Source organism: Panthera pardus, unplaced genomic scaffold (genome assembly GCF_024362965.1).
Source record: "Panthera pardus isolate Hobbes unplaced genomic scaffold, ASM2436296v1 HiC_scaffold_26, whole genome shotgun sequence".
Lineage (NCBI taxonomy): Eukaryota > Metazoa > Chordata > Mammalia > Carnivora > Felidae > Panthera > Panthera pardus.
Window position 1 is genome coordinate 20,374,211 of NW_026526832.1, and position 26,786 is coordinate 20,400,996.

At 55.2% G+C, this 26,786-nt stretch overlaps 1 protein-coding gene and 1 pseudogene across 1 annotated transcript; both read right to left on the reverse strand.

Annotated features, from left to right (window-relative positions):
* Window positions 1-296: 296 nt before the first annotated feature.
* GAREM2 (GRB2 associated regulator of MAPK1 subtype 2) lies at window positions 297-15,423 on the reverse strand. Its single transcript, XM_053891077.1, has 6 exons — window positions 15,176-15,423; window positions 12,209-12,349; window positions 6,101-6,231; window positions 4,351-5,409; window positions 3,202-3,371; window positions 297-2,719 (listed from the first exon to the last, which is right to left on the reverse strand). The coding sequence occupies exons 1-6, from the start codon at window positions 15,285-15,287 to the stop codon at window positions 1,702-1,704; spliced, it is 2,631 nt and encodes an 876-aa protein (XP_053747052.1). The 5' UTR covers window positions 15,288-15,423; the 3' UTR covers window positions 297-1,701.
* A 10,262-nt stretch (window positions 15,424-25,685) lies between these two features.
* LOC109267295 (osteoclast-stimulating factor 1-like) lies at window positions 25,686-26,736 on the reverse strand (annotated as a pseudogene).
* Between the last annotated feature and the right edge of the window lie 50 nt (window positions 26,737-26,786).

Here is a 26,786-nt window from a genome sequence, read left to right on the forward strand (position 1 = left end):
CCTAAAGGGCGCTCTGGGAGAGCCTCAGGCAGGCATTTGGCCAGTGCAGGAAAAACCTGGGGCCTGGCTGGCGAGCTGGAGTTTTCCACTCAGCAGCAATGGAAAGTAGGAATGATGTTGAAACCTTTGAGGGAGCTGGAACGTTCTTCTAGGGTAGGGGCTGATGAGGGGTTTTCAGAAGAGAACCCAGGAGTGGGCCACGGGCACACCCATTCCAGAGCCTTCTGCCTGGAGGCCTACACATTGTACCTGTCCGTCCCCGTGGTCCGGAAGAAGAGAGCCGCCGACACCCAGCATTCCACCTGCACTGTCCAGTGCTCTAGCATTTATTTCACTAGTCCCGGAGGATTCACTAAGGGATCGACAAGGAAACCAAATGCTTCATCAGTTTGTGTGTCCTGCTTCCTGACTCCCCTTGCCCTGGAGCAGAGGCATCAGCTCAGGGCCTGAGCACCGGCATGGCTTCACTACTCTTAAGAGAAAAACAGGAAATAAATATCTAGGAAGGCTAGGTAAGGCAGAAGAGAAGGCCTGTAACCCGGGGCCTGAGGCCAGCGGCACAAGAGTTAGTGTGGTCCTGGGTGATGAGACGGAGAGCCCGGGGGCTGGGGAGTAACGGGTGCTCGTACACCACGGCCAACCTCCGGGTGCCAAGCAGGTCGTCGTGCCCGAGATCCGGGGGACGAGGGCCTGCTGTGAGGCACATGAGCAAGTGCAGGAGGCCTGGGCTCCAGGAACGGGGAACGAGCAGGTTTCCCCAAACCACCGTGCTTTCTCCCCACCCACGCCACCTGTGCCAGCTACAGAGAGCAAGAGGACGGCACCGTGTGCTGGCCAGAATCAAGCGAAGTGGGAGCAGAGGGGAAGTGGGAGAGACTCGCCTCCAGAATCCAGGAGCGGCTGACCTAAATCTACCTGCTCCTCCGCGGAGTGAGAATCTTCGCAGACCGGACCCAGCCTGGCAAGATGGAAGGCGGAAGCCTGGGCACCGGGGACGTCAGGGGACCACCCGGCTCCCCGACTAGAGCACGTCAACAGCAGGGCCGTTCTCGTCCAGGGTCTTCACCTGCAAACCGGCACCGAGAGCTGGAGCCTCCGAGGCACGGTGGCACAGGCTTGTACTCGCTATCCCAGTGCTCGGGGCCGGGGCCCTGATTCACAGAAGGGGGAAGGAAGGGCGTCCCAGAGATACAGAAACGGCACCCAGACTCTGGGGCAGCTTAGGCCAAAAGCCCACAGGGCAGAGGGGAGAGGGCACTTGGGGAATTTGTGCTTAAGTTACGGACCACTGTCTTCCCTGGTCTCTAACCTCAACCTACAAGCTTGAGAAGTGCAAGAGGCCTGTGAAGTTCTGCACAAGGACACGGGAAGATGTTAGGTCACCGCGAAGGCCAGCTTTTGATGCCCTTCCTCCACGGGAATCACAGCAGTGTGGCCCCAGGCCCAGGTGTGCCCCGGTGCCTCCAGCCTCCTCCCCACATACTCTGCACAAAGGCCAGATGTCCCTGTGTAGGGGTCTGACCCCAGAGTCCCCCACTTCCAAGTGTGTCTGGATTCACTCTGAGGGGCTGCCTGGCCGCCTCAGTCTTGGCATAGATTCTCCTCGCAGGCGGGACCGGCTCCTGGGTCCCGCAGGCTGTCCCCCTGCAGCCCCGGGGCCTCCGTGCCAGCTTCCGGTTGCGCAGCTACGAGCCGGGAACATCAGATCTTGGGCCGCCAGCCTTTGATGAACTGCATGATCTTCTTGACCTGCAGCTTGGTGAGGTGGAAGTCATCTGCCAGGATGTCCTCGCTGAGCTGCACGAAGATGCTGCCGTCAATGCGTTCTCTGGCAAAGAAGCTCACCACGTCCTCTGAGAGCCCGATGAAACGTAGACTTCGAGAGACTTCCTCCAGGGAGAGTGCAGACAGGTCAGCGGGGGGCTGCCAGGAGGAGGCATCCCGGCCTCCCCAGCCTGCGACCCCCTCCCGGGGACTGGCAGGAGGCCCCTCCAGGCGCCCTTGGGCGAGAAGGAGCCGAGCTCCGCCCGCCTCGGGCCCCTGCAGGGCCACCGGTGACAGTGGGGTGGGGACCTGCCGCAGCACCAGACCTTCTGGTTCAAAGGCCTTGGGGGGTCCGAGTGGCGAGAGGCAGGGTCCGGGCCCAGGTGCCCCCACAGCTCTGGGCTCCTGACAGCGCAGCAGCTCGGGCTCCGGGGAACCGCCCTGGCCCAGCTCAAAGGGCTCCAGGGCTGGTTCCGGCCACTCGGAAGAGGAGGAGGAGGAGGTGGGACAGGAGGGGGGAGCAGCCGAGTAGGCCTGGCCTGGTGAGCCTGGGCCTGGAGAAAAAGCAGGGCTGGAGGTAGCCAGGGGGCCCGAGGTGGTCGTGGGCCCAGGAGAGGCGGCCACGGAAGGGCCCGAGGGGTAGGCAGGCCCCGAAAAGGGGTTGAGAGCTCCGAAAGGAGCAAAGCGTTTCTGTGGGTGAGAGGGCTTGAACAGAGGCGGGCAGCCGTGGTACGCCTTGACGGGGGTGTCAGCCCCCAAGACGGAGGCAGCCCGACTGCTCGGGGGCTCTGCGAGGGCCCGCGCGGCCTGGCTGGGCTGCGTGGTGGAGGGCAGGGGTCCCGGGGGTGGGCGGCCGGAGGCCTCGCCGGCCTTGCAGTCTCCCCAGGTGCACGGGTAGCAGTAAAGGGAGTAGGCATCCGGTGACGGTGAGCCGCTGCCGCTGCGGGAGGCTGCCCTGCGGGCAGAGACACAGATACGCGCGGAAATGCGACAGGCCGCTCTGCCAGGGCAGAGACTGCCACGCTGATCTCAGCAACGCCGGCTCGCGCCCCGGCCCCCAAGGCCTGAGACACCCCCCCCCCCCCCCCCCGCCCCGGGACTGCCCTAGTCTTCCTTCCAGCCTCTCCCACCCCTGGGAAAATGAGACTATGCTGAATCACGTAAAATTTTCATATGGCAAGGAGCACTCCATCCCGTGGCAGATCCCAGTCTGGAGGGAACCTGGGCCGTGTCCCCACCCAACCGACACCAGTTAGGAAAGGAACAAACTGAAGCGAGAAGGTGGAAAGCAAGGCGTGGCCCCAGCCCCCTCAAGCTCAGGTACTGCTCAGGAACATACGCCCTCCGAACCCCCAGGCCTGGACTCTTCCTCAGCACCGGCTCCCCTCCCTAGGCCCCTTCCCGAGGACCCAGCACCGAGAGAAGGAGGGGGCTCACCCATCCTGGAGGCCAGAGGAGTAGTAGGAGAGGCTGGAGCTGGGGGAGTGGATGGGCTGCAGCTTGGGGAAGCGTGGGGGCACCGGGGGGCTGCCCGAGGGTCGGCCGCCGCCATTGCCACCCCGGGGAGGCACAGGTGGGGCGTTGAGCAGGCGGCACTCCTCCTTCACCTGCAGGCAGAGGGCCGTGACTCCGCGTCCTGTCCCCAGGCGGCGGACACCCCTTGCCTCGCCCTTCCCAAGCAGCTGGGCAAGGAGGGCGTCTGGGATGGACACTGCCCCACTTTGCCAAGAGGCTATCTCCGCCTTACTCACCTCTGCCAGTCACCCACCCCGGCCCTCTAAGTCTCTCCAGCCTGTTTCACTCCACGAGAGCCCATGACATACACACCATCTCCTGTGGCCTTGGAAAGCCATCGTGAATATAAGAATATGTATATATGAGGAGATCCAAAACAGATAAGTAAACCTAGTCCCTCCTCAAGGAAAAGAAGAGGAAGAAAATGGTGTGACAAGGAGAAGAAAGGGCCATTGGTCATCAAGATCCCTTCCTTATAGGTCAAATACTCCCAGTGGACTCCCTGATGTTAACGGCTGCAGTCCACTGCTGTGGACCAGTGCGGTTGCAAAATTCTGCAGTAGGCACAGATAGGGTTCCTTAGTGCAGGACTTCTCAGAGCCTTTAATGAACCAGCGTTCTGTGGTTCCTAAGTGAGGAGGGGGTGGGTTAGGAATCATCCACTACATTTTCTAAACTTATTCCACCAGGGGACCTTCTTTTCCCTGGACAACTTAAAGGACTCCTGTTCTGTGGAGCCTTCTGAGCTCATCCCCAAACTCTCTCAAGCTAGAGACCTACGAGCATCTTTGTCTCCAGAACTCCCAGTGCCACCGCCCCTGGTTATCTACAGACCATATACATCTACGTCCCTGGTATCCACACCGGCCCTGGTATACCACAAACGCTCCAGCGTCCTTCTCCTTGTCCTTCTCTCCTTCCCCCGCCCCTGGGACACCTTCTGTCACAGGCTCCAGGGGCTGGAGGCGGAGCTACGAGGCTGGGGCGCAGGAGAACTTGCTTCTGGCCGGCCACCTCCCTGGAGCAGACACCCCCAGCCCCCCTCCCTGCCTCCCACCCCCGGCCACTCACCGCCTCGGACTTGGGAGGGACGGGAGGCGGCGGTGCCTCCGGCTCCAGGCGGGGCGGCCCGGCGGCCCCGAAGGAGATGAGGTCGGGCCCGGGGGGCGGCCGCGTCCGGCCCTCGGCGAGGCCCTCGGCCGCCTGGTGCGTCCACAGCTCCTCGTAGGGGATCTCGGCGGGCGGCGCGCCGGGCTCTGGCGGGCCGGCCCAGTCAGGGCTCACGTACTCCTGCTCGCCGTCGCCGGGCGGGCCGGGCGGGCCGGGCGGGCCGGGGGCGCGGGCGGGCGCCGGGGCGCGCGGGGGCGCGGGCAGGCAGAGGCGCGCGCGGCGCGGGCTGGCGCAGTCGTCGGCCAGCTCGGCGGGCGCCTCGCGCACGGCGGTGGAGTACTCGTCGGGGTCGAAGCGCTCGCGGCAGTAGGAGGCGCTGTCGCGCACCAGGCGCTCCACGCGAGGGTCCCCGGCCAGCAGGCCCTGCGGCAGCGCGAAGCGCGGCGTGTCGGTGAGCAGCAGGAAGTGCAGCGGCGCCGGGCCCTCGCGGCGCAGCGCCAGCCCCAGCACCACGGTCTTGGAGATGATGCTGACCAGCTTGTAGCAGTGGCCCTCCCGCACCGGGTGCAGGTCGTAGGGGTTGCGCGGCGGCCGGCTGGGCACCAGCACGTTCACGGGGAGCCGCACGCGCTCGATGATGGCGCGCACCGTGTGCTCGCCCTCCTGCATCTGCAGCTCCAGCGGGCTGCGCGTGCTGAAGCGGCCCTGGCACTGGAAGGGCAGGCTCAGGCTCTCGTTGGTGCGGTGGTTCATGCAGATGAGGCAGGGCATCTTGCCCTTGACGGGCCTGGCGCCGCCGCCGCCGCCACCCGCGGCCCCCGCACCCCCGGGGCCGCCGCCTCCCACCCCGGCCAGCGCCCCGGCCCGGCCCAGCTTGCGCAGCAGCGTGGTGAAGCGCGAACGCTCCTTGGTGGTCTTGGCACACAGGATCTCCGCCTGGCCCATGAGCGTGAGCTCGTCGCCCGCATGCAGCGTGAAGTTGTACACCTCGCTGTCCTCGCTGAACTCGCCCGACACCACCTGCGGATCCCAGAGACCGGGTGGGGCTTTAGCCGGTGGCCCAGGCAAAGCCCTCCTTTGAGGCGCGAGCACACCCCCCCACTCCCCGACACAGGAGCCTTTCCCAGGCTGAGACCGGATCAAGAGCACCGGACCGCAGGGTCAGGAGACCCACCTTCCCTCCCGGAGAGGCCACGTAGGAGCCGTGCAACCTTAAATGAGCTACTTCTGGGGCCTGAGTTGCCTCGTGTGTTAACTCTTGGAAGAACTGCAACATGTTGGTGTGCCATACTTTTAAAATATCCAGTAAATGGCAGCTTTTATTATCATTGCCTATACGATCTGGGCAGTAACAATACTCCATCTACTCAAGGCTACCGTGAAGAGGAGTGAACTGGTGGATAAGGGTTTGTAAACAGAAACGAGCCATCCGTACACCAGTGGGGGTCTGCCGGGACTGTGTGCCCCCAACGACCACTCTTCCTACAGAAGGGACGGGCTGCCCTGAGGATCTCCAAGTCAGGGCAGGACCCTCCACACACACTTCACCACCTATTCCGGGAAGTTCTGCAGGCCAGTGGGTCATACACCTGGCTCTTCTGACATGGCCCAAGGCCCTCAAGGGGCACTGTGACACCTTCTGCCTCCTGGATCCTAAGGACAACCCTCCAACCAGCGTGGGGACACCAGGCCTGGTGTGGCAAGGACTGACCTTGACACTGAAGGTGATAGCTTCCATCACAAAGATGCGGTCAGGGAAGACGCTGGCCACCTCTTCCACGCTGCTGAAGTACCTCACCGGCTCCCGCACGTCCCGGGCCTGCTCCAGGAGCTTGAACTTCCCTACGAAGGACGAACACAGGCTGCTAGGGCAGGCCTGCCCGCCGGTCCCCCCTTCTTGCTCCCCTCGCGTCAGCCAGCCCCTCTGGAACCGAGACTGCAGAAAGGCAGGTTTGCACAGCCTGAGGTGGAAGGGGCCAGGCAGCTGGCTCAAGGGGGGCAGGTGAGCACAGACCTAGCAACCAGAACCCCATGGAGAGCTTGTGGGTGGGTGAGGAGGCCCGCAGCTGCCTGCCCAGAGAAATCCGAATGCACATTGGCAGCCAAACGCTTGCACACAGAACTGGCCTCCAACCAAGCATCAGTGTCGCACTGGAGATGCTGGCTCCTGGCTTCGTCCCAGCCCCACTCTGACTTGCTGTGACCTTCCCCTCTCGGGGTCCTCGTCGGAGGGCAATGGAGCAGACGATCGGGGGTCCTGTCTGGATCTGGCATCCAACGCACGTACCTCGGGTTGCCGATCCATACCGATGCACCTGGCAGACCAGGGGCTCAGCCCCGGGCCTTGGAGACCCCAGGAGGGCTGCTCAGACTCCAGCTCTGTTCCCAGACCCTGCCCTGGTCCAACATTCAGCCCCTGGTGCAACATCCCAGAGGCCTCTGACCTGAGCCCGACAAAACCGCCTCCCTCCCTCCCTCCGACGAGGCCTTCCTAACCGGCGGTCAGGGGCTGTTTTAGCTGGCCCGGCAGATGCCCCCAGCAGGCACAGACTGTAAAAGAACGAGGATAATCCATGAAGCTGACCCCCTTGTATAAACTGTCTCACCTCACTGGTCACATATACCCTTTATGTGCCCTGAGACAGAGGGTGCAAGCCTAGATGACCCAGATAGAGTTGGTGCGACACAAAGCACCCAATGATGGCAGGATGGGACAGCTGCTACAACAGACTCGTGACTGAAGAGCCAAAGACCCGCCTGACGGTCCGAGGGGATCTTAAGAATGAAAAGAGTTTTACAGGGGCGCCTAGGTGGCTCAGTCAGTTAGGCGACCGTCTCTTGATTTCGGCTCAAGTCATGATCTCATAGTGGTGAGACCGGGCCCCACACCAGGTTTCACACTGTGGAGCCTGCTTAGGATTCTCTCTCTCCCTCTCTCTTGCCCCTCTTCCGCTTGTGCTCTCTCTCCAAATAAAAAAATAAACATTAAAAAAACAAAAAACAAAAAACGCTTTATAGAACGGACAGTCCACATGGAAGAAATAGCACGGACAAGACAGGGTCACCGGGGCGGCTCAGTCGGGTAAGGCTCAGGTCATGATCTCGTGGTTTGTGAGTTCAAGCCCCACGTTGGGCTCCGTGCTGCTGGTGTGGAGCCTGCTTGAGATTCTCTCCCCCTCTCTCTCTGCCCCTCCTCTGCTCTAGCTCTCTCTCTCTAAATAAATAAATAAACTTAAAAATTTTTTTTAAAAACAAGAGTCATGAGAGCAGATTGCCTGCCCAAAATGGTGAGTGCCTATGCCCAGGACTTGAGGAAGGTGCCAACGGCATGTGAAGCAGCAACCAGGTTATGAAAGGCTCTAAATGCCAGGTTAAGGCAGAAAGACTTTGCTCAGTAAGAAATGAGCTTTTGGCTTTCAGCTCAGAGGAAGCCAAGGTGCCACTTTCTCCCATCGTCCTGAATCCGGATTCATCTGACACCAGCCACCTCCGCCAGGCCACCTAAGTCCGACGCCCAAAAGATCGAAGTCACGGAAGGTGCCCTGGTGGGGTAGTCACTGCCATGTCTGCAGAGCCCCCAAGACTGGCCCCCCGGGTGCGCGTCCCAAGAAGGTTAGTGAGGACATCGCCAAGGCAAGTGGTGATCAGAAAGGTCTGAGGACGACAGCGAAACTGACCATTCAGAACAAACAGGCCCACGCTGAAGTGGGACCTTCTTCTGCCGACGCTCTGATCATCGAAGCCCTCAAGGACCCACCAAGACACAGAGAAAAGCAGAAAAACATCACGCGCGGTGGAAGTCTCACTTTTGACGAAACTGTCAACGTTGCCCAACAAAAGCAGCATGCATCTTTAGCTAGAGAATGCTCTAGAACCATTAAAGAGATCTTGGGGACTGCCTAGTCTGTAGGCTGCAATGCTGAAGGCTGCCCCCTTCAGGACAGCCTGTATGACGTGGTGCAGTGGACTACCCAGCTGGCTAAGAACTACAAAGGAAAATATCTCAATAAACGGTCATCTCACAGCCCAAAAAAGAAATGAAAGCCGTCGCAGTGTTTTGAGCAAGAAAATGCCAAGCTCCAAGTTGAGCTCCATAAAGAAAGCAGGGAGGTCATTCTGCAGGAGAGCCGGGACAGCCACTGGGGAAATGGCAAAATCAAGCAGACCAAGAGGCAGACTGGGGCAGCGGATTACGTGCAGGTAGGGGGAAGAAAGGACGCAGGCCACCAGCCGGGTCAGAAATGGAGCTGGCAAAACAGACCCTTAACTACAGAGAACAAACTGAGGGTTACTGGGGGAGGCTGGGGGGTGGGGGGGAGGGGATGGGCTCGATGGGGGATGGGTGTTAAGGAAGGCACTTGTGTTGAGCACCAGGCGCTCAACTACATTCTACTCCTGAAACTAATATTGCGCTGTATGTTACCTAACTGGAATTTAAATAAAAACCTGGCAATACCAAAAAACCAGAAAAACCAACACAACACGGGGCAGGCAGAGCTGCTAGTCAAAACTGGGAACCTGGAAGTAACATGTGGGGCAGAAGCCAGTCCTTGGGAGGCCAAGTGAGGCCCCCCAGGGGGTGCTCCTAGGGGGGTGAGCAAGCGCGGGCAGGGCTTAAGGACTCCGGGTGGGAGGTACAGACTGAACCCACAGGTGGGTCTTCAGCTAGGGCGGATCTCAACCCTTTGGGAACTCTCCTCCCAGAAAAAAATGCCAGCATCCTCCTGGCGTGAACACAAACACCGCGTTGTATACAGTATGTGGGTCCTGGAGCCCCCCAGACCCAGCCAGAATCCCAGACTGAGGACACTCCCCTGCCCCCAACGTGCTGAGAATGAAGAACGAAGGGCCCGGCAGCACCTAGAAGCGGGAAGGAAGTGAAGCTGAGAAAGGGAAGGGGAAGTGCCCAGGAGAAAGAGGAGACCCTTGTAAGAAAATGTGCCACAGCCCTCCAGGGCAGCGGCGAGAAACGGGAGGCGCCTGGCAAGGAACGGGGGTCTGGGGGGGGGGGGGGGGGGTCCGGGCAGCAGGGGCCGCACAGTGGCTACCATCCCACTGCGGGTGCCACCCCTCCCTCCCGCGGCCTCCCCCCCCCCCCCACTCACAAGCCCCCACCACAAGCAGCCAAGCGGGGAGAGCTGCCCGCTGCCCCCTGTGGGGAGAGCTGGAGCCAAGTCAGGGCTGCAGCCGGGAGAGGATGTGGCCGGCGGATCGATGTAACCATGGTAGCCAGCACCACCCCCTCCGCCGCAGCGCGGGCCCAGCACCGGTCATTACCGCGGGAGGAAGGAAGGGAGACCTCCCGGGAGCGATGCGCCAGCCCCTGGAAGCCTTCGCTCCCCCCGGCAGCTTCCTCTCCTGCCTCCCCCCGTAGTGAGACCCCAAGCGCCCCGCACCCTAGGGACCTGCCCCACCCCAGCCTGCCCCTGCTCCCTGCCCTTTCCCTCCTACGTCACATTCGCGCTCCCTGGCGTCCCTTCCAGCCAGAGCAGTCTCCCCTTCCTCTTAGCACCCGACCCCGGCCGCCGTTCCCTAAAGAATGGCGAGTAAATGTACAGGCTTGGGGTCGGACAGACCTAGTTGAATCCCATCTCTGGCACCAACCAGCCTCGCGACCTTGGGCGAATTATTTAATCTCTCCGGGCTTCAGTTTTCCCATCTGTGAAATGGAAGCACAGGGCTTAGCTCCCAGAATGCCGGCCAACGCTGACCTGAGCCACCTAGCCCCTTGTGCGGGGCGGTGGGGGCCCTCTCCGGGCAGCCAGGTCCCCCGAATCCACGGGCGGGCGCTGCACTGCACTCCCCTCCCCCGCCTTCCCTGAGGCTCCCGGGTCTCGCCACTGCCCCCGCCCACGTTATTATTAATTCATTAGGAGGAACTAGCGTCGGGCTGCACGCTCCGCTTCCAGGCTATAACCCCGTCCCTCCCCTCCCCCACTAGGGCCACCGAGCCACCCACCGGAAAGATGCGGCTAGGGATGCGACTCCCCTGCAGGCCAGCCGTCCGCCCCATGACCACACCGTCCACATGCACACAGGGGCACCAGAAGATTGCATAAGGGAAAGGGCCCCAGGCCTCCTGCACTCACTCACTCTTCCCTAGGAGGCTCTGTGCCTTGGTTTCCCTGATGTTTAATAACACAACTGAAATGGGACAGTAAAGTCACACTTCTGTCAGCGAGGGCTTTTTCCAATCTTTTGTTTTTTCATCCCAAGAAGATCTGGGGCCCCTTCCTGGACCAGTACCAGAGAGCCAGGCTGGGAAGTTTCTAGCTGCTAAGCAGGCCTTTCAAGGGCTCCAGGCTCAGGGCCCAACCCCGGGTCAGAAAGACACCAGAGTGTTTCCTCATCTTTTAAATGGGGTGTGGGAGCTATGGGGGTACCAACTTGACAGCGTTGTTTGTAAAGAGCAGAAGCCTTAGTCCTGTCCCCCTGGCTCAGAGGAGACCCAAGAAGGGCTGGGGACCCCAATACCTGGGAGGAAAGGAATGGGAGCCTTCCCAGCTCCAGCTCAGGAGTTCCCGACTTCTACTAGGGCAGGGGAAGGGGACTAGCAGTCACAAACACAGAACTGGGCAAGCTACCAGAGCTCTCGGAGCCTCACTTTGTGGGTTAGACGGAGCTAATAAGACTTTCTCACACGGCTGCCGTGAGGATGTTATGACGAAACACTCAGCTCAGCATCTGGAGGGCGGCGTGTGTTTAACACGCAGGAGCTGTGGGATCTTTGGGGCACACAGGGGCATCTCTGGAGGGGGCCACCAGATTCCCACCCTTCCCACCCAGGTGACAACAGCCCTGCGTCGCTGGTGTGGTGCAGGCGAGCATCAGCCCAGGAGTCCGGTCACCTGGGTTCTAGCCCTTGCTCCGCTGTTTCCTAGCTGTGTGACCCTGGGCAAATCACCTCCCTCTTAAAGCCTCTGTTCTGTCACGTGTAAAATACAAGGGCTGTGCTTTCCAGCAGCAGAATCCTTTCTTCAAACAAAATCGTATGTAAGATATCAACATCATACATATAACAGATAAAAGTACGAGTTCATTAGCATCATCTCATTTAAGTGTAAAATTTTCACATTCGCTGAGAAAGCCAGTCAGTGAAAACAAGGAGTTTAACACAAAAATTGGGAAAAATCAGGATTAGAGTGGACGAGTGCAGTTCTAAAATCAGCCTGAGCATCCCTTTGTTTCTGAAGAATTTTGGTTGCACACCAACCACTGAGAAGATCCCCGCACGAGACGTTCTCTTCGAGGGTCTGGACAAAAAAAAAGCCTTAATGAGGCAGCTCACAGTACACACCCAAGGTCTCTAGTTAGGGTTAAGGTTTGATTTGCAGCAGTGTGAGAGTGGGGTTAATTTTTAGATCATCAGTTTAAAATAAAATGTGAATGGGGCGCCTGGGGGGCTCAGTCCATTGAGTGTCTGACTCTGGCTCAGGTCATGATCTCGCAGTCTGTGAGTTCGAGCCCCGCATCGGGCTCTGTGCTGACAGCTCAGAGCCCGGAGCCTCCTTCGGATTCTGTGTCTCCCTCTCCTTCTGCCCTTCCCTCACTCGCGCTCCCCCTCTCTCAAAAATAAACGTTTAAAAAACTAAACGAAATAAAATGTGAATCAAAATTTTGCAACCAGAAACCCAGGACTCCCCCAGAAACGGTATGAAAACCACAGGGCCCTAACCGCCACCCGGCCAGCCATGTCCTCGTTCATCCCTGTGGCTCCAGGCAAAGGGTGGTCACTAACAGTTTCCCCCAAGGCCTACCCCCTACCCTCCTGCCTGCATCCCCCAGTGGCTCTATGTTATCTGTCCCTGGCTGGGCACACCTGGGTACTGCAGGGGGATGTCAATCTTGGGTCCGATGACGTAGTGGCCCTCCTCCAGGGTATGGGCTGTCACCGTTGTCCACTGGCGGCAGGAGTGAATGAGCAGGATGTCTCTCTCACTGACACCCTCAGCATACTCCCCTGGGAAGAGGAAGGAAAGGTAAAGTGGACATTAGGAGGGACGAAGGAGGCTAATGTCTTCACCAAGACCCTGACTGGGGATGGCTGCCCACGATCCCTGTCCAGGTCAACACCGCTCAGGGGACAGGCGCGCTGCCAGTTGTGGCCTCAGGGCTGTGAGTCACGCCTGGTCTCCCAGGGCTCTGGCTCCTGACGGGGCCCCAGCAACCACCCCGGCCACAGTCCTTCATTCACCACTTGCCTGGACGGCCTGCTGTCCCAGGCCCTGTGCTGTGAGCCAGGGTTCCGGCAGATGAGCCAGCCCCGCCCCCCCAGAGCACTTGGACCCATGGGGAGGTGGAAAGAGAGGTGAACCCAGAAAACAGGCCACGTTGGAGGTGCTGAGTGGAGGGTGTCTGGGTACTCCCAGACAGGAGCAGCAAACTAGGTGAGGTCTTCCCTGAGCAGACACTAGAGCTGGGCCTCAGGACCACCAGCAGAATTCTCAGCCCCCAAGTCAGTGCCTAAGCCAGGCGAGGAGGGCCTTGTCGGGGGCACAGACAGGGCTGAGACGGGCTATCCGTTGTGGATCCCTGCTTGAGGGGTCCCCAGAGATTCCTGGCTCTCTCTTGGACAGCCCCTTCTCACCCATTGCCACAAGGGTCTCCTACATGCAGGGGACCTCAAAGGAGAGGGGACAAAGTCTCCGATAACCCCTAGCCCCTCTCAGAGAAGCTGTTTCCTGGCTCTCCCTTTGTCAGCCCTTCACCCTCCCTGTCTTCGAAACACAGTGATGAGGTGGGGGCGGGGGGGGAGCTTGAAGGGGGAACCTAGTTCTGGGGGAAGCTGCACTAGGGCAGAGGTATTGGGAGGGGCCTGGGCCCAGAAGGCTCCAACCCCAGCAACGGTTTCCAGGAGAGCAGGAGGGGCTGGCCCAGCTTCCAGGGGGCCTGGTCTCCTGGATGCAGCTGGTGGGCAGGGGGAAGGTGGGGGGACGCCTCCTTCCCAGCCCTCTCAGACACAACTTACTAAATTGCTGCCACCCAAGCAAATGGGAAGTGGTTTATCCTGATTATCCTGATGACTGAGGGCTCCATGAAGGGTGTGGGGAGGATGTGCTCAGGCCCTTTGAGTGGGGCGGGCTCCCACTGCATTGGAGGGGGTCAGAGCTTTCCTCCTCAACCCCTCATGTCCTGGGGCAGAGGAAGCCCTCCTACTCTGCAACCTTCACAACCACACAAGGCACACACCAAAGGGCTATGGTTCACGGCCCCCAACAGTTGAGCCACAGCCCCTGGGCCTAGTGACAGGAGCTTGTCACCCCACTGACACAACTCAGTCCCATGGCTGCAACTACAGGGGCCTCTCCCAAATGCATAGGCTGTAGGGCCTTTAAGACTAAAGACACATTTTTGTTCACGTATTCGCACTCACAGTGACCACAGCCAAAGCCACCACAGACAGGTCACAGACAGGCAGACAGCTGGGCCATCACACCAGTTGTCCATTCACTCATCCCTCCGGTAAGTCCAGAATCTTTGTGAAGCGGGATATCCTCCTTCAAGGAGCCTGGAGCCCAGTGTGAAGGCAATAAACTATAAAAACGCGTGTACAGATTCAAGTCAGGGGTGCTGAGGCGCCACGGGAGCCCAGAGGAGGCCTGGTGGGACTGGGGAGCTCAGAAAGGACCCCCAGGAAAGGGAGATGCCAAAGAGGACGTGTGGGAAGTGGCCAGGCAGAACCTAGGGCCAGCTTATCCCATTCACACGCAGAAGGGGACAGCCTTGATGCTGACTCGGACAGCCTCGGGATCACTCGCTAACGATCTGGAGAGCAAGACGTTGGGCTGCTGAGCTCTCCTGCCCGACGGCCCCGGGCTCGGAAACTGACACGCAGCACGGTCGGTCGAGGGACACGCTGCGGCTCACGGTGCCCGTTCCACCCCGCCGCGGGTCGGAGGAGGGGCTGCGGGCCCCATGGAGGAGAGAGGAGCCTGTGGCCGCGGGCCCCATTAGCATTCAGGGAAGCGAGTGTGCCAACGCGGGCCAAACCCCTATTCTTCTCGCACACAAAACCCCCGGCCTGGCTGCCAGCCCCGGCTCCCGCCCCTCCTCCAGCCAAGCAGCCGCCCCCCCCCTTCCTCCAACCGGTCCCCTCGCTCCGTGCGGCCTCCAGGCGTCCCCTCTCGGGCCCCCATGCACAGTCCCATGGGCAGAGCAGCCTGGGCCCCTGGGAAGTGGGGCAAAACATGAGGGAGGGCCGGGACTTGGGGGCACGGCCGGCAGGAGGGCCCGATCATTCGGGCCTCTCCCCGAGGTGACCTGCCCGCCGGGGGCCACAGACTGCTCCCCGGGATGCGAAAGGAGAACGCAAGAAGGGTGCCAACAGGGGCCGATCGGGGCTGGGGGGTGGTGGCGGCGGTGGGAAGACGCAGTCCGAGGCCCAGGGGATGCGGGAGGATCGAGGTGAGAAGCGGGAGACAAAGGGACGGAGGGGGGCGCGGCCCAGGCCGGGGGTCTGAGGGCTGCAGGGAAAGGGATGCACCGACGGGGCGGCCGCGGGGCCTCCGCCGCGCTCCGGCTTCTAGCTGGCCGGGAAAACTCTGTCCCGGCCTGGTCTCAGTCCCTGTCCCGGATCTCTGTCCGGTGCCCGTGAGCAGGGCCCAGGAGGCGGCAGACCCTCGGCTCGTGGGCCCTGGGTCTCCAGGGAAGGCGTGCCGGGAGCCGCGCGAGGCCGAAGCCGGGAGCGGGAGGGCAGGGGCCACATCGTCACGGCCCCCTTAGCACCTGCCCAGAGAGCCCCCGATTTCCCCGCGGACCCCCAGCCCCCCTTCCCTCACCCCAGTACCTGGCCCGAGGCAGGCGAGCGTGGGCAGGCGGCAGCGGCTGACGATGAGGTCGAGCGGGAAGGCGCCCATGCTCCAGCGCAGGCCGGCCAGCCCGGCCGCCAGCTTCTCCATGGCATGGGCGCCCCCGGGGCCACCGTCCCGGGGCCCCGACGGCCAGTCCCGCGCGGCCCGGGCTCCCGCGCCCCGCCGCCACCTCCTGGGGCCGCCGCGGCGCTCCCCGCCTGGTGGCCCGGCCGGGGCTGCAGGCGTCACGTGGCCGGCCTCCCCGCGGGGCGCCGGCCCCCGCCCCCCGGCCCTCGCCCCACCCCCCGGCCCGCGCCCGCCGCCAAGTCCCGCCTCCCCGCCCGACCCCGCGCGCCCGCCCCTCTGCCCGGGCGTCCAGGTGACAGCCCGGCTCCGAGAACCCCGGGCGCGCGCCTGGAGGGAAAAGGAAGACGCGCGGCGGCACCTCCGGGGCGGGGTCGCGGCGGGGGTCAGCCTCCTGCACCCCGGCGGATGGATCTGGACTCCCTTTCCCCGCCGGCAGCGGCGCCTCTCCTCAGCCCCTCGTGCGGTGGCCTCCTGGAGTCGCCGCCGGCCCTGCCCCGGCCCTGCCCCGGCCCTGCCCTGCCCCGGCCCCTGAAGCTCCTGATCTTCGGCAGCTGCGGTCGTGGTCTCCAGGGCATTTATCACCGCCGGCTTCAAACAGCCTGCGAGGCCGCCTCATGAACCCCATTTTGCTGATGAGCAAACTGAGGCTCAGAGAGGTCAAGTGGCAGCTCGGCCTTGAATTCTGGTTTGGCTTCAAAACCTACTGCCTTCCCGGTACTCACCCCCCTGAACCCCAACTAAAGAGCACTTGCCAGGTTCCCCCTGCCTTCTTACCGCTTTTCCCAAGTCCTGGGGGCCAGAGAGCTCCAGAACACATACACGCGGTGTAAACTGCTCCCCCTCTGCCCAGAAGCGGACAGCTCCGGGCGGGTGAGGATTGGTGGAGTCCCCTCTCTCAGGCAGTTACCGAACTCCTCGTCCCCGCTCTCAGGCCCTGAAGTCCTGCTTCCTTTTCTGCTGTCCTCACCTCCTCCTTCCAACCCCTCGTGGCTCAAGCTCCGGAGTTCCTCTTGGGAAGCCCCTTCTCAGAAGCTGCGGTGACTTCAGCAGGGCCACCCTGCCAGAGGACCCCTTTGGCCCTCAATGTGTCTGCCCGCCTTCTGCAGGTGACCAGGGGCTGGTGCAGGGCTCCCGAGGGGCCGTGGGCCCTAGGTTGGTCCTTAAAGGGCCCCATGGACGCTAGTTCTCAGCCTCTGCACCCAGGGAGCCCACACACACACACACATTCAACACAAACCATCTCTTCAAGGTGACTAACCTCCCACATCGTGTGACCCGACCACCATAAAAATTGGCATCAAATAAGATGAACACAACTTCTCCTTGCGAAGATTCACATCAGGTCACTTGTTCAATCTCCATATTTTGCGGAGGTCAGAACGGGAGACTCCAAGGGCAGGATGCTTCGCTCCGAGACAACAAAACAGGAAAGCCGGACTAGGACTAGGAAGCAGGCCTCCAGCCGGGGCTAACCCCACAACCCCGCTGGCCCCGCTCCCTGTCCCGCCCAGGCCGCCTCGCCCCAGGCCCGCTGTCCACTGGGCAGGGGGTCCCCCAGCTCGCTCTTCCTTCAGCCACCAGAGTTGTGACTTGGGGTGGTCTGTGGGGGTGGGGGTGAGTTCTTTCCTGGGGAAGTGGGAAAGAGAGGGCAGAAGGGAAGGAGGAGGTAGAGAAAGGGGGAAATACGAGTGTCTAAGGAGGGGATGAAGGCGGGAGGATGAGGAGGCCAAAAGAAGGAAGTGAGGGAAAGGAGCCTGGCTTAGTCACTTTTCTTTCCCTCCCCGCAGGCCCTCTCTTGAGTAGGACGACCATATAATTTGTCACCCGAACGAATGAGGACAGTTTTGAGAGCGAAAGAGGTGCTAACTGGAACGAGAGGCATAAACCAGACTCTAGGACAGAGTGCAAACCAGGACTGGGCCATGTGGTCACCCCATCCCCGGGGGACACCTGTGAGCCCCGGATGTAGACGCCCCATGTACCGCCCACCTCAGGTCTGGACCTCAGCTTCCAGCCAAGCGCCCTCACCCCTCCAGCGGCAGAGACCTTCCATTTCAACAAGCCCGCGAGCACTTCCTCCTCCTTTATCTTCTATCCCCACTAAGGAAACACCTTTCACCTGGCCCCCCAACCTGGAAATCTCCTTAACCCTTACTTACATCCACCTGGTCGCCAAGTCCCTGCAGCGGCGCTTGCGCTCCCACCGTGCGTCAGGAGTCGCCCTTCCTCCTTGCCAGCCCTGCTTGTCCCTTCGTGCCTTCGGTGGTGCCTCCTCCAATCTTCTCTCCCCCGGGCCACCCTTCATCTTCCATGCCCAAAGCCCTAGAAGCTCTGGATTTGGGCTGAGTCAGGGACCACACTGGTGTGAGACATCGGGCAGAACCGCCTAACCTGTTGGACCCATTTCCTAACTTTTGTAAATTGTTCCGGAGTCTCTCCAGGGCTTTTGAACGGTTGGCCAACCTCCCAGGGACCCCACACAAGTGCCCAGATACATATAGCCCTTGATTTGCTTGGGCCTCAGGAGCCATGTAGGAAGGAACGCAGCCTCGCTTAGAGTCAGAACTTCTTAGCTCTTAGGCTGAGGTTTCTGGAAGATGGCTGGCAGGACACAGCCAGGAAGTACGGTGAGGGAGGTAGGGGGCGGGGCGGGGGGGGGGGGGGGGGGGGAGACACAGCCTGGCAGAGGCCCGCTGTTGGCCCAGAGGCCAGGCAGCGGCAGGGGTTAGCGGAGCAGGCCTCGAGTGGGGCAGAGAGGTCAACGGAGTAGAAAGATGGCGAAAGGAGCCTGAAGTGGCTGGGGAGGTGTGTGCAACAGCCCTGCCCCATCCCGTCTACTGGACAGAGAGCCGTCTCTGAGTCCGTGAACTGGGGGAGGCCAGAGAGCATTTGGGTAAGCACCTCTGAGAAATCTAGGAAATATTGCATCCAACTTTTTCTTTTAGAAAATTCGAAGCGTACACAAAGGTAGAGGTAATATGCTTATGAACCCCCGTATTTCTATGTAGCTGCTTACTCCCCCTCCTAATATGTTTTTTAAAAGTGTTACTGAGATATCTAATTCATATACTGTAACAACTCATCCATTTAAAGTAGACAATTCAGGGGCCCCTGGGTGGCTCAGTCGGTTAAGCGTCCGACTTTGGCTCAGGTCATGATCTCACGGTTCGTGAGCTCGAGCCCCATGTCGGGCTCTGTGCTGCCAGCTTGGAGCCCGGAGCCTGTCTTTGGATTCTGTGTCTCCCCCTCTCTCTGCCCTTCACCTGCTCATGCTGTCTTTCTCTCAAAAATAAATAAAACATTTAAAAAAAATTTTTAATAAATTATACAATTCAATGTTTTCAGCATATTCATCATCTTGTGCCACCATCACCATGATTTTGCCATAAATATGATTTGTGTCTCCTCATTTGTGTCCAGACTGGGCAGCTGTACTGTCATTAGGCATGTCTAAGGCCACGCACCCATTAGAAAGGATGCTTACAAAAGAATTGCAATGATTTGGGGAAATTCTCATTGTATAGTGTTAATGTAAAAAAAGTCAGGATAGCATTTCACGAATGGGTGAAAATAAGGAAAAGAAACAATCAAAGGGAACATGCTCTAATGTTAAAATGTGTCTGGGTCATGGAGTAAGTGATATTGTTTCTCTAAATTTAAAATATTCGAAGTTTTATACAGTGAAGAGCCATTTTTTGTTAGACGCCAGTTTAAACTTTGCATACAAATGAGGGAGTAGGACCTGATGGTATCCCAGGCCCTGCTCACCTCGAAGATTCTGATATGTGAATATTCTCCAAGCAGGCATCTTGTTGCCCACCAGAGGGCGCAGCGGGACCTCACAGCAGCAGGGCGAGGGCCCTCTGGGGTGGAGGAAGGCCTCCGATGGGGGGACCGGGACCACATGAGGGTTCTGGGGATAGCAGCCAACTTCCCTCTTCATAGGACACCCAGGGAGTGTCCTCACTCAACCGGTTTCTTTGATAAAAGAAATTCTTTCAGAGAAAAAAGAAAAATTCTTTCACTACCTCTTTATTTCAAATTCAGGCACTTACTACATTGCACTAAACATACATAACCGTTTGCTTTTAGAGTTGCCTTTCATTTCACTTACAATCCCTAAGTAATTTCCATGGATATAGCCCAACATTTTGTTCAACCTGTGTTTACAGGTTGTTGCAGATTGTCTTTTGCAACATTAAGAATCAGACAACTGGGGTGCCTGGGCCAATGACTCTTGATTTCCGGTCAGGTCATGATCCCAGGGTTGTAGGACTGAACCCCGCATTGGGTTCCTCGATGAGTGTGAAACCTGCTTAAAATTCTCTCTCTCCCTCTCTCTCTGCCCCTCCCCAATTCGCTCCTTATGGGGTATATGACTTATTTTTCTCATTTAAATACAAGTTACAAAACATATATTGTAGTAATGATTTCAGGAATAAAATTTAGTGATTCATCATTTAAAGGGGTATATGAGTTAATTATTGAATAACATTTTTTAAAGGGGGGGGGGCAACCTGGGTGGCTCAGTCGGTTAAGCATCCCACTTCAGCTCAGGTCATGATCTCACAGTTTGTAGGTTCAAGCCCCACGTCAGATTCTGTGCTGACAGCTCAGAGCCTGGAGCGTGCTTCGGATTCTGTGTCTCCCTCTCTCTCTGTCCCTCCCCGAGACTCGTGCTCTGTCTCTCTCTCTCAAAAATAAACAAAACATTAAAAATGTTTAAATAATAATATGGAGCATCTGGCTGGCTCAGTTGGTAGAACATGCAACTCTTGATCTTGGGGTCATGAGTTTGAGCCCCACCTTGGGTGTAGAAATTAGTTAAAAATTAAAAAAAAAAATTTTTTTTTTTTTTAGTGTTTATTTGAAACAAACGTGAGATCATGACCTGAGCCAAAATCAAGAGTCGGATGCTCAACCGACTGAGCCACCCAGGTGCCCCAAAATAAAAAAAAAATCTTTTTAAATAAATAATATAACTATTCCAGTGAGTGACTCTAGCTACGCGTTGTACAGACTCAGAATTGTGACCGTGTCCTTACATGTCTGTCGGCTGACAATTTTTCCAATTGTTCGTTGCTACTGTATAGACACTGTTGATTTGTATACAGCGAACTTCAACCTTCTTAAATTTACTTACCAGTTTTCATTTCTGTTTTTGCAGTTTCCTCGGGATTTTTCTATGCACATAATTGCTTGCCTATGTAAACAAAGACAATTTTATTTGATTGTCTCCAATCTGTATGCCCTTTATTTTGTGTCTCACTACACCAGCTAGGACCTCTAGTCCTGGGTTGAATCAGAGAGCTGAAAGTGGACATCTTTGCCTTGTTCCTGATTTTCTAGAAGGAAAGTCTTTCATCTTTCACCATTGAGTACGATGTTAGTTGTAGAGTTTTTGTAGGTGACTTATCAGGTGAGGCAGTTCCCTTCTAGTCCTAATATTTTGTTTCTGTTTGTCCCCTCTATTTTTTGTTCTCTGTTCTTCCTTTCCTGCCTCTTTTTCTATTTAAAGATTTTTTTTTTTAAGTTTTCTACTGGCTTTTTAACCATACTTCTTTCCATTGTGTGTGTGTGTGTGTGTGTGTGTGTGTGTGTGTTCTAGGGATTACATTATTCATTCTTACATTTACCCAGTACTGTTCCATACTAAATGTAGAAAACTTGTAACATATAGACCCATCTATCCCCTCTCCAGTATACTATAGTGCTAGATGGATTCCTAGATACATCTTATTGACCCCACAAGACAATGTCGTTGCTTTTACTTTAAAGAGTCACACATATAGGGGTGCCTGGGTGGCTCAGTCAGTTTAGCATCCCACTTCAGCTCAGGTCATGATCTCATAGTTCGTGAGTTCAAGCCCCATGTCAGGCTCTCTCTGCCCTTCCCCCACTCGCACTCTGTCTCTCTCAAAAAAAAATAAACATTAAAAAAAATTTTTTTAGGGGTGCCTGGGTGGCTCAGTTGGTTAAGCGTCCAACTTTGGCTCAGGTCATGATCTCACAGTTCGTGAGTGCGAGCCCTGCATTGGGCTCTGTGCTGACAGCTTAGAGCCTGGAGCCTGCTTCAAATTCTATGTCTCCCTCTCTCTCTGCTCCTCCCCCACTCATGCTCTGTCTCTCTCTCCTTCAAAAATAAATAAAAACATTAAAAATTTTTTTTAATTAAAAAAATTTTGGGGTGCCTGGGTGGCTCAGTCAGTAAAGCGGCCGACTTCGGCTCAGGTCATGATCTCACGGTCCGTGAGTTCAAGCCCCCCTGTCGGGCTCTGTGCTGACAGCTCAGAGCCTGGAGTCTGTTTCAGATTCTGTGTCTCCCTCTCTCTGACCCTCCCCCGTTCATGCTCTGTCTCTCTCTGTCTCAAAAATAAATAAATGTTAAAAAAAAAAATTAAAAAAAATTTTTAAAAGAGTGACACATATAATAATGAAATTAAGAAGAAAATAACAGACCTTTACACTTACCCACTGATGGTCTTTTATTCCTCTCTGAGGATCTAAGTTTCCACCTGATATTATTTCCCTTCAGCCTGTAGGACTTTCTTTAGCAATTATCGTGTGCATATCTGTGAATTCTCTTATCTTTTATCTAAGAATGTCTATTTTACCTTTATTCTTTTTTAAATTTTTTTTTTTCAACGTTTTTTATTTATTTTTGGGACAGAGAGAGACAGAGCATGAACGGGGGAGGGGCAGAGAGAGAGGGAGACACAGAATCGGAAACAGGCTCCAGGCTCCGAGCCATCAGCCCAGAGCCTGACGCGGGGCTCGAACTCACGGACCGCGAGATCGTGACCTGGCTGAAGTCGGACGCTTAACCGACTGCGCCACCCAGGCGCCCCTATTTTACCTTTATTCTTGAAAGACGTTTTTGCTGGATATAGAATTTTGAGTTGACACCCTTTTTTTTTCAGCCTTTAAAAATATCCTTTTACTTTTGTTTGGTATTTACAGTCCACTCCCTAGGGGCTTAATTTAGCTGTGTGTGTGTGTGTGTGTGTGTGTGTGTGTGTGTGTTGAATCCAGAGTTTCTCTTTTTTTTTCTTTCCTGTGTAAAGTTGCTCTGGTAGGATCTTACTCAACCATCACTAGAGGTAGACGACATATCCCAACTTAATTTTCAATTAAGCCTTTTTTTTTTTAAAGTTAAACCAATAGGAAAGTTGCAAGAATATTGCCACAAAGTCCCATATTCACCACATAATACCTATTATTCTTTCTTTTTTCTGAACCATTTGAAAGCAAGTTCTAGACATCATGCTGCTTTGCCCAGCGTGTGTTTCCTAAGAACTAGAACATTCTCTTACACAGCTAGAATTCAATTACTAAATTCAGGAAATTTAATCCTAATGCATAGTATTCAGTTCATATCTAATTTTTATTATCCAATATTGACCTTTATACTTCATAGAGTTCTTTTTTTTTTTCAAGATTAAGATCTAGGCTCATGCATTGTATGTAATTCGTTGTTGTGTCTCTAATCTAGAACAGTTTCTCAGCCTTTGTTGAACTTCTATGAAACTGACCATCTCCAAGAATACAGACCCTTTGCTCTGCAGAATGATCAGTCTGGGCTGATACGTCACTGTCAGGAATACTCAGCACGTTGCATCAGGAGACAGGTGATGTCAGTTTGTCCCATTTTTCATGATATTAACTCGGATCACTTGGTTAAGGCGGTGTCTGCTGGGTGTCCCCACTGCAAAGGCACCTTTTTCCCCTTTGTGATTAATGAAGAATTGGTGGGAAAATGTTGACTGAGTCAGCATGCTGTTTCCAGTACACTCTCACATCCCATGATAGCATCCATTGCTGGTTCCTGCCTCGGCCAGCTACCACTGTGATGGTTGCCACATGCTGATTTCCTAACTATATCATTTCCTCATGAATCAGTTGGCATTCTACGGTAAGAGGACCTTGCCCTCCACCCTCCCTTTACTTATTAACAATTCACGAATTCTTCTAAATTCTTCATTTATTGTGATGCTCACACTGAAGTCTATTTGACCAGTGGGAGCGTCTTTCAGCTAGTTCCTGGGTTCCACCGTCATGGTCCCATAATTCTTTGGAACTTTTCTTACTTTCTGGAACAACAGGACGTTCCAGGGTCATTCTGAGCATTCCCTGCCTCACCTAAGAATGGACTCAGCCATTTTTTCAAGAACTGCTGCTTCCTGTTAGTGATCCGTGGATGGTACTCTAGGGCAGTACTATCTTGAGTCCAGAGGAGAGATGCTCATCAGAGATGACAACAAGAAGCTTGTGTTGTCATCTGAGGGAAAAGTGTCCACAATCCTGCCCACCTGCTGCTTATCTCTGTGGATGCAACACCATAATAATCAACTGCCCTCTCTGCTGGCAGGCTGCATAGACCAAAGAACAGTCTGAAAGTCTTTCTTACTGCTCATGATTGAAGTGCCATGTGGGTACTGTCACCACGTGTTCTTACAAAAAGCTGAGCCAGGGGCGCCTGGGTGGCTCAATTGGTTAGGTGTTCGCCTCTTGATTTTGGCTCAGGTCATGATCTCACGGTTTCATGGGTTCAAGCCCCACGTCAGGCTCCGCGTTGGGGGTGTGAAGCCTGCTTGGGGTTCTCTCTACCCTTCCCTCACTCACGCTGTCTCTGCCTCTCTCAAAATAAATATATACACTTAAAAAAACAAAAAAAAGCTGAGCCACATCGGAGTTCTGGGGGACTCTTGTTCTGGGGGTTGTGAGTTTGAGCCCCACGTTGGGTGTAGAGATTTCTTAAATAAATACAACTTAAAATAGATAAATAATCTTAAAAAGTTTAGCTGAGCCATTCGTAAGGACATTTAAAAACTGAGTTTAATTTGTTGACTTTCAGTCCTCATTCAAGTCAGGACATAACACTGTGGTAGTTTCATTTTTATTCATCCTCTACAGTTAAGAATAGTTCACTGAAGATTTTCCTTCTTATTTCTGTGGTGTGAATTAGGAAATTACTTAGAACACAGCAAGATATAAAAGAACCACAATTTGATTGACTGGCAATTTACTGAATGTAGCTTGTTATTGCAAAAGAAAACATGGAAAGGAACCCATCAAGGGGCTTTTTTTCTTTTGTGTGTTTATGGTTTATCATAAAAAAGAGACTATTGTAAGGAGAAAGAGGAATTGAAACCTAATCCTTATCTATAGGCTGTCTCTGAAATGCTTCTTCCTAAAAATAAATAATTCATGAAATATTTACCTTAGGAAGCTAGAATTTTAAGTTTGGGGTCAATAGTGCCGAACACAGTAAATCATACTATGCCTCTTATAAGTTGTGTATTTTTTAAATGAATATGTTTCTTTATTCATTTTAGTTTAGTTATTATTTTTAACTAAATAATACATGTTTAGGGACACCTGGGTGGCTCAGTGGGGTTAAGTGTCCAACTTCGGCTCAGATCGTGATCTCGCAGTTTGTGAGTTCAAGCCAGGCGTTGGGCTCTGTGCTGACAGCTCGGAGCCTGGAGCCTGCTTCGGATTCTGTTTCCCTCTCTCTGCCTCTCCCCAGCTTGCACTCTGTCTCTCTCAAAAGTAAATAAACATAAATTTTTTTTTTACAAAAATAAATAATACATGTTTATCCTAAACAAAACATTTTGACTCTAAATAGTATTTTAAGCTTAAGAAAGTCCTAAGTGATCAATATGTTTCATTACTTTCTTTAATCCCTATTTTTTATTTTGTAAAATTTCTTCTAATTAAACTTCACTCTTACTAAGACTTGTTTTTTTTTTTTTAATGTTTATCTTTGAGACAGAGAGAGACAGAGCATGAGGAGGGGTGGGACAGAGAGAGAGAGACACACATAATCCGAAGCAGGCTCCAGGCTCTGAGCTGTCAGCACAGAGCCTGACTCAGGGCTCGAACTCATGAAACATGAGATCATGACTTCAGCCGAAGTTAGACGCTTAGCTGACTGAGCCACCCAGGCGCCCTCACTAAAAGTTTTTTTTACAAAACTATTTATTTGTTTGTTTGTTTGTTTAGACAGAGAGATAGAGAGAGAGTGGGGGGGAGAGGGCAGAGAGAGAGGGAGAGAATCTTTTTTTTTTTTTTAGCAGTTTCTTAAAATGTCTATTTTTCTCAGAATAGCCGATGATTTTCTGTTGTCTTTTGGTTCATTTTTTTTTTTTTAATTTTAACTTGTTTTATTTATTTTTTTTTATTTTTTTATTTTTTATTATTTTTTTTAACGTTTATTTATTTTTGAGACAGAGAGAGACAGAGCATGAACGGGGGAGGGGCAGAGAGAGAGGGAGACACAGAATCGGAAGCAGGCTCCAGGCTCTGAGCCATCAGCCCAGAGCCCGACGCGGGGCTCGAACTCACGGACCGCAAGATTGTGACCTGAGCTGAAGTTGGACGCTTAACCGACTGAGCCACCCAGGCGCCCCTATTTTTATTTTTTTTAATTTACATACAAATTAGTTAGCATATATTGCAACAATGGTTTCAGAAGTAGATTCCTTAGTGCCCCTGACCCATTTAGCCCATCCCCCCTCCCACAACCCCTCAGTAACCCTCAGTTTGTTCTCCATATTTATGAGTCTCTTCAGCAGCTGCTCTCCATGTCTTTTTCGGCACAGAGGCAAAGGCAGTGTTAGTGGCCAAGTCCAGGGCCAGCTCCTTCTCATCGTTTCTGAAGCCTGTTCTTGGACAATATCTGCATGACCCCTCCAGGCTGCGGCCTGCAAAGCTGTGTCTCCCAACTTGTTCTGTTGGTTCAGTTCAATGTTTGGCTGAGTGAACAGCATTCCCACCGTATCTGTGTGGCCCCCGTGGCAGGCCCGGTATAAAGTAGCGCTTCTGGCTTTGTCTGAGCCATTAACACCGACCCGGTTGTCCAAACGCTCTCTCAACCAGAGCAAATCGCCTCTGTTTGCAGCCTCGTGCGATGGATTCTGCCCGCTTGGCCACACAGTTGCCTGGGATTAATCCGGTCCTGCCTTTGGAGGTGCCTTTCCACCAGCTGGTACAGCTCAGGTCAGTCGTGTAGACAATACGCCCCTCCTCAAAGTACAGTTCATCTGCAGCTCTGGGTTCAAACGTATACAGAGATCTGAACACTTTAACTGGCCCTGGTTTGACCAGTGTGGGTGGCCGCTTCGACATCATCGCGCTCCCTTGAACAGCAGAGGAGCCTCAAGACCACGCACGAAAAGCCAACCCAACGCCCCGACAGCCCGCACTCCAGGGGCCCCAAGGTTTCTTTTTGTCTGGTCTGCAGCTGTGGGCCTTCAAGGACCTGTGCCCACCCTTGACCGTCAGACCAGCAAGTGCAGGCAGAAGAAAGAGAATCTTAAGCAGACTCCACGTGGGGGCTCGATCCCATGACCCTACAGTCATGACCTGAGCTGAAATCTAGATCTGGCATTCTGACTGAGCCACCCAGGTGCCTGACTTTTTTTTTTAAGTAAGCTCTATGCCCAAGGTGCAGCTTGAATTCAGAACCCACCCCCCCCCCCCCCCCGCCGCCGCCCCCCCATCCCATTGCAACCT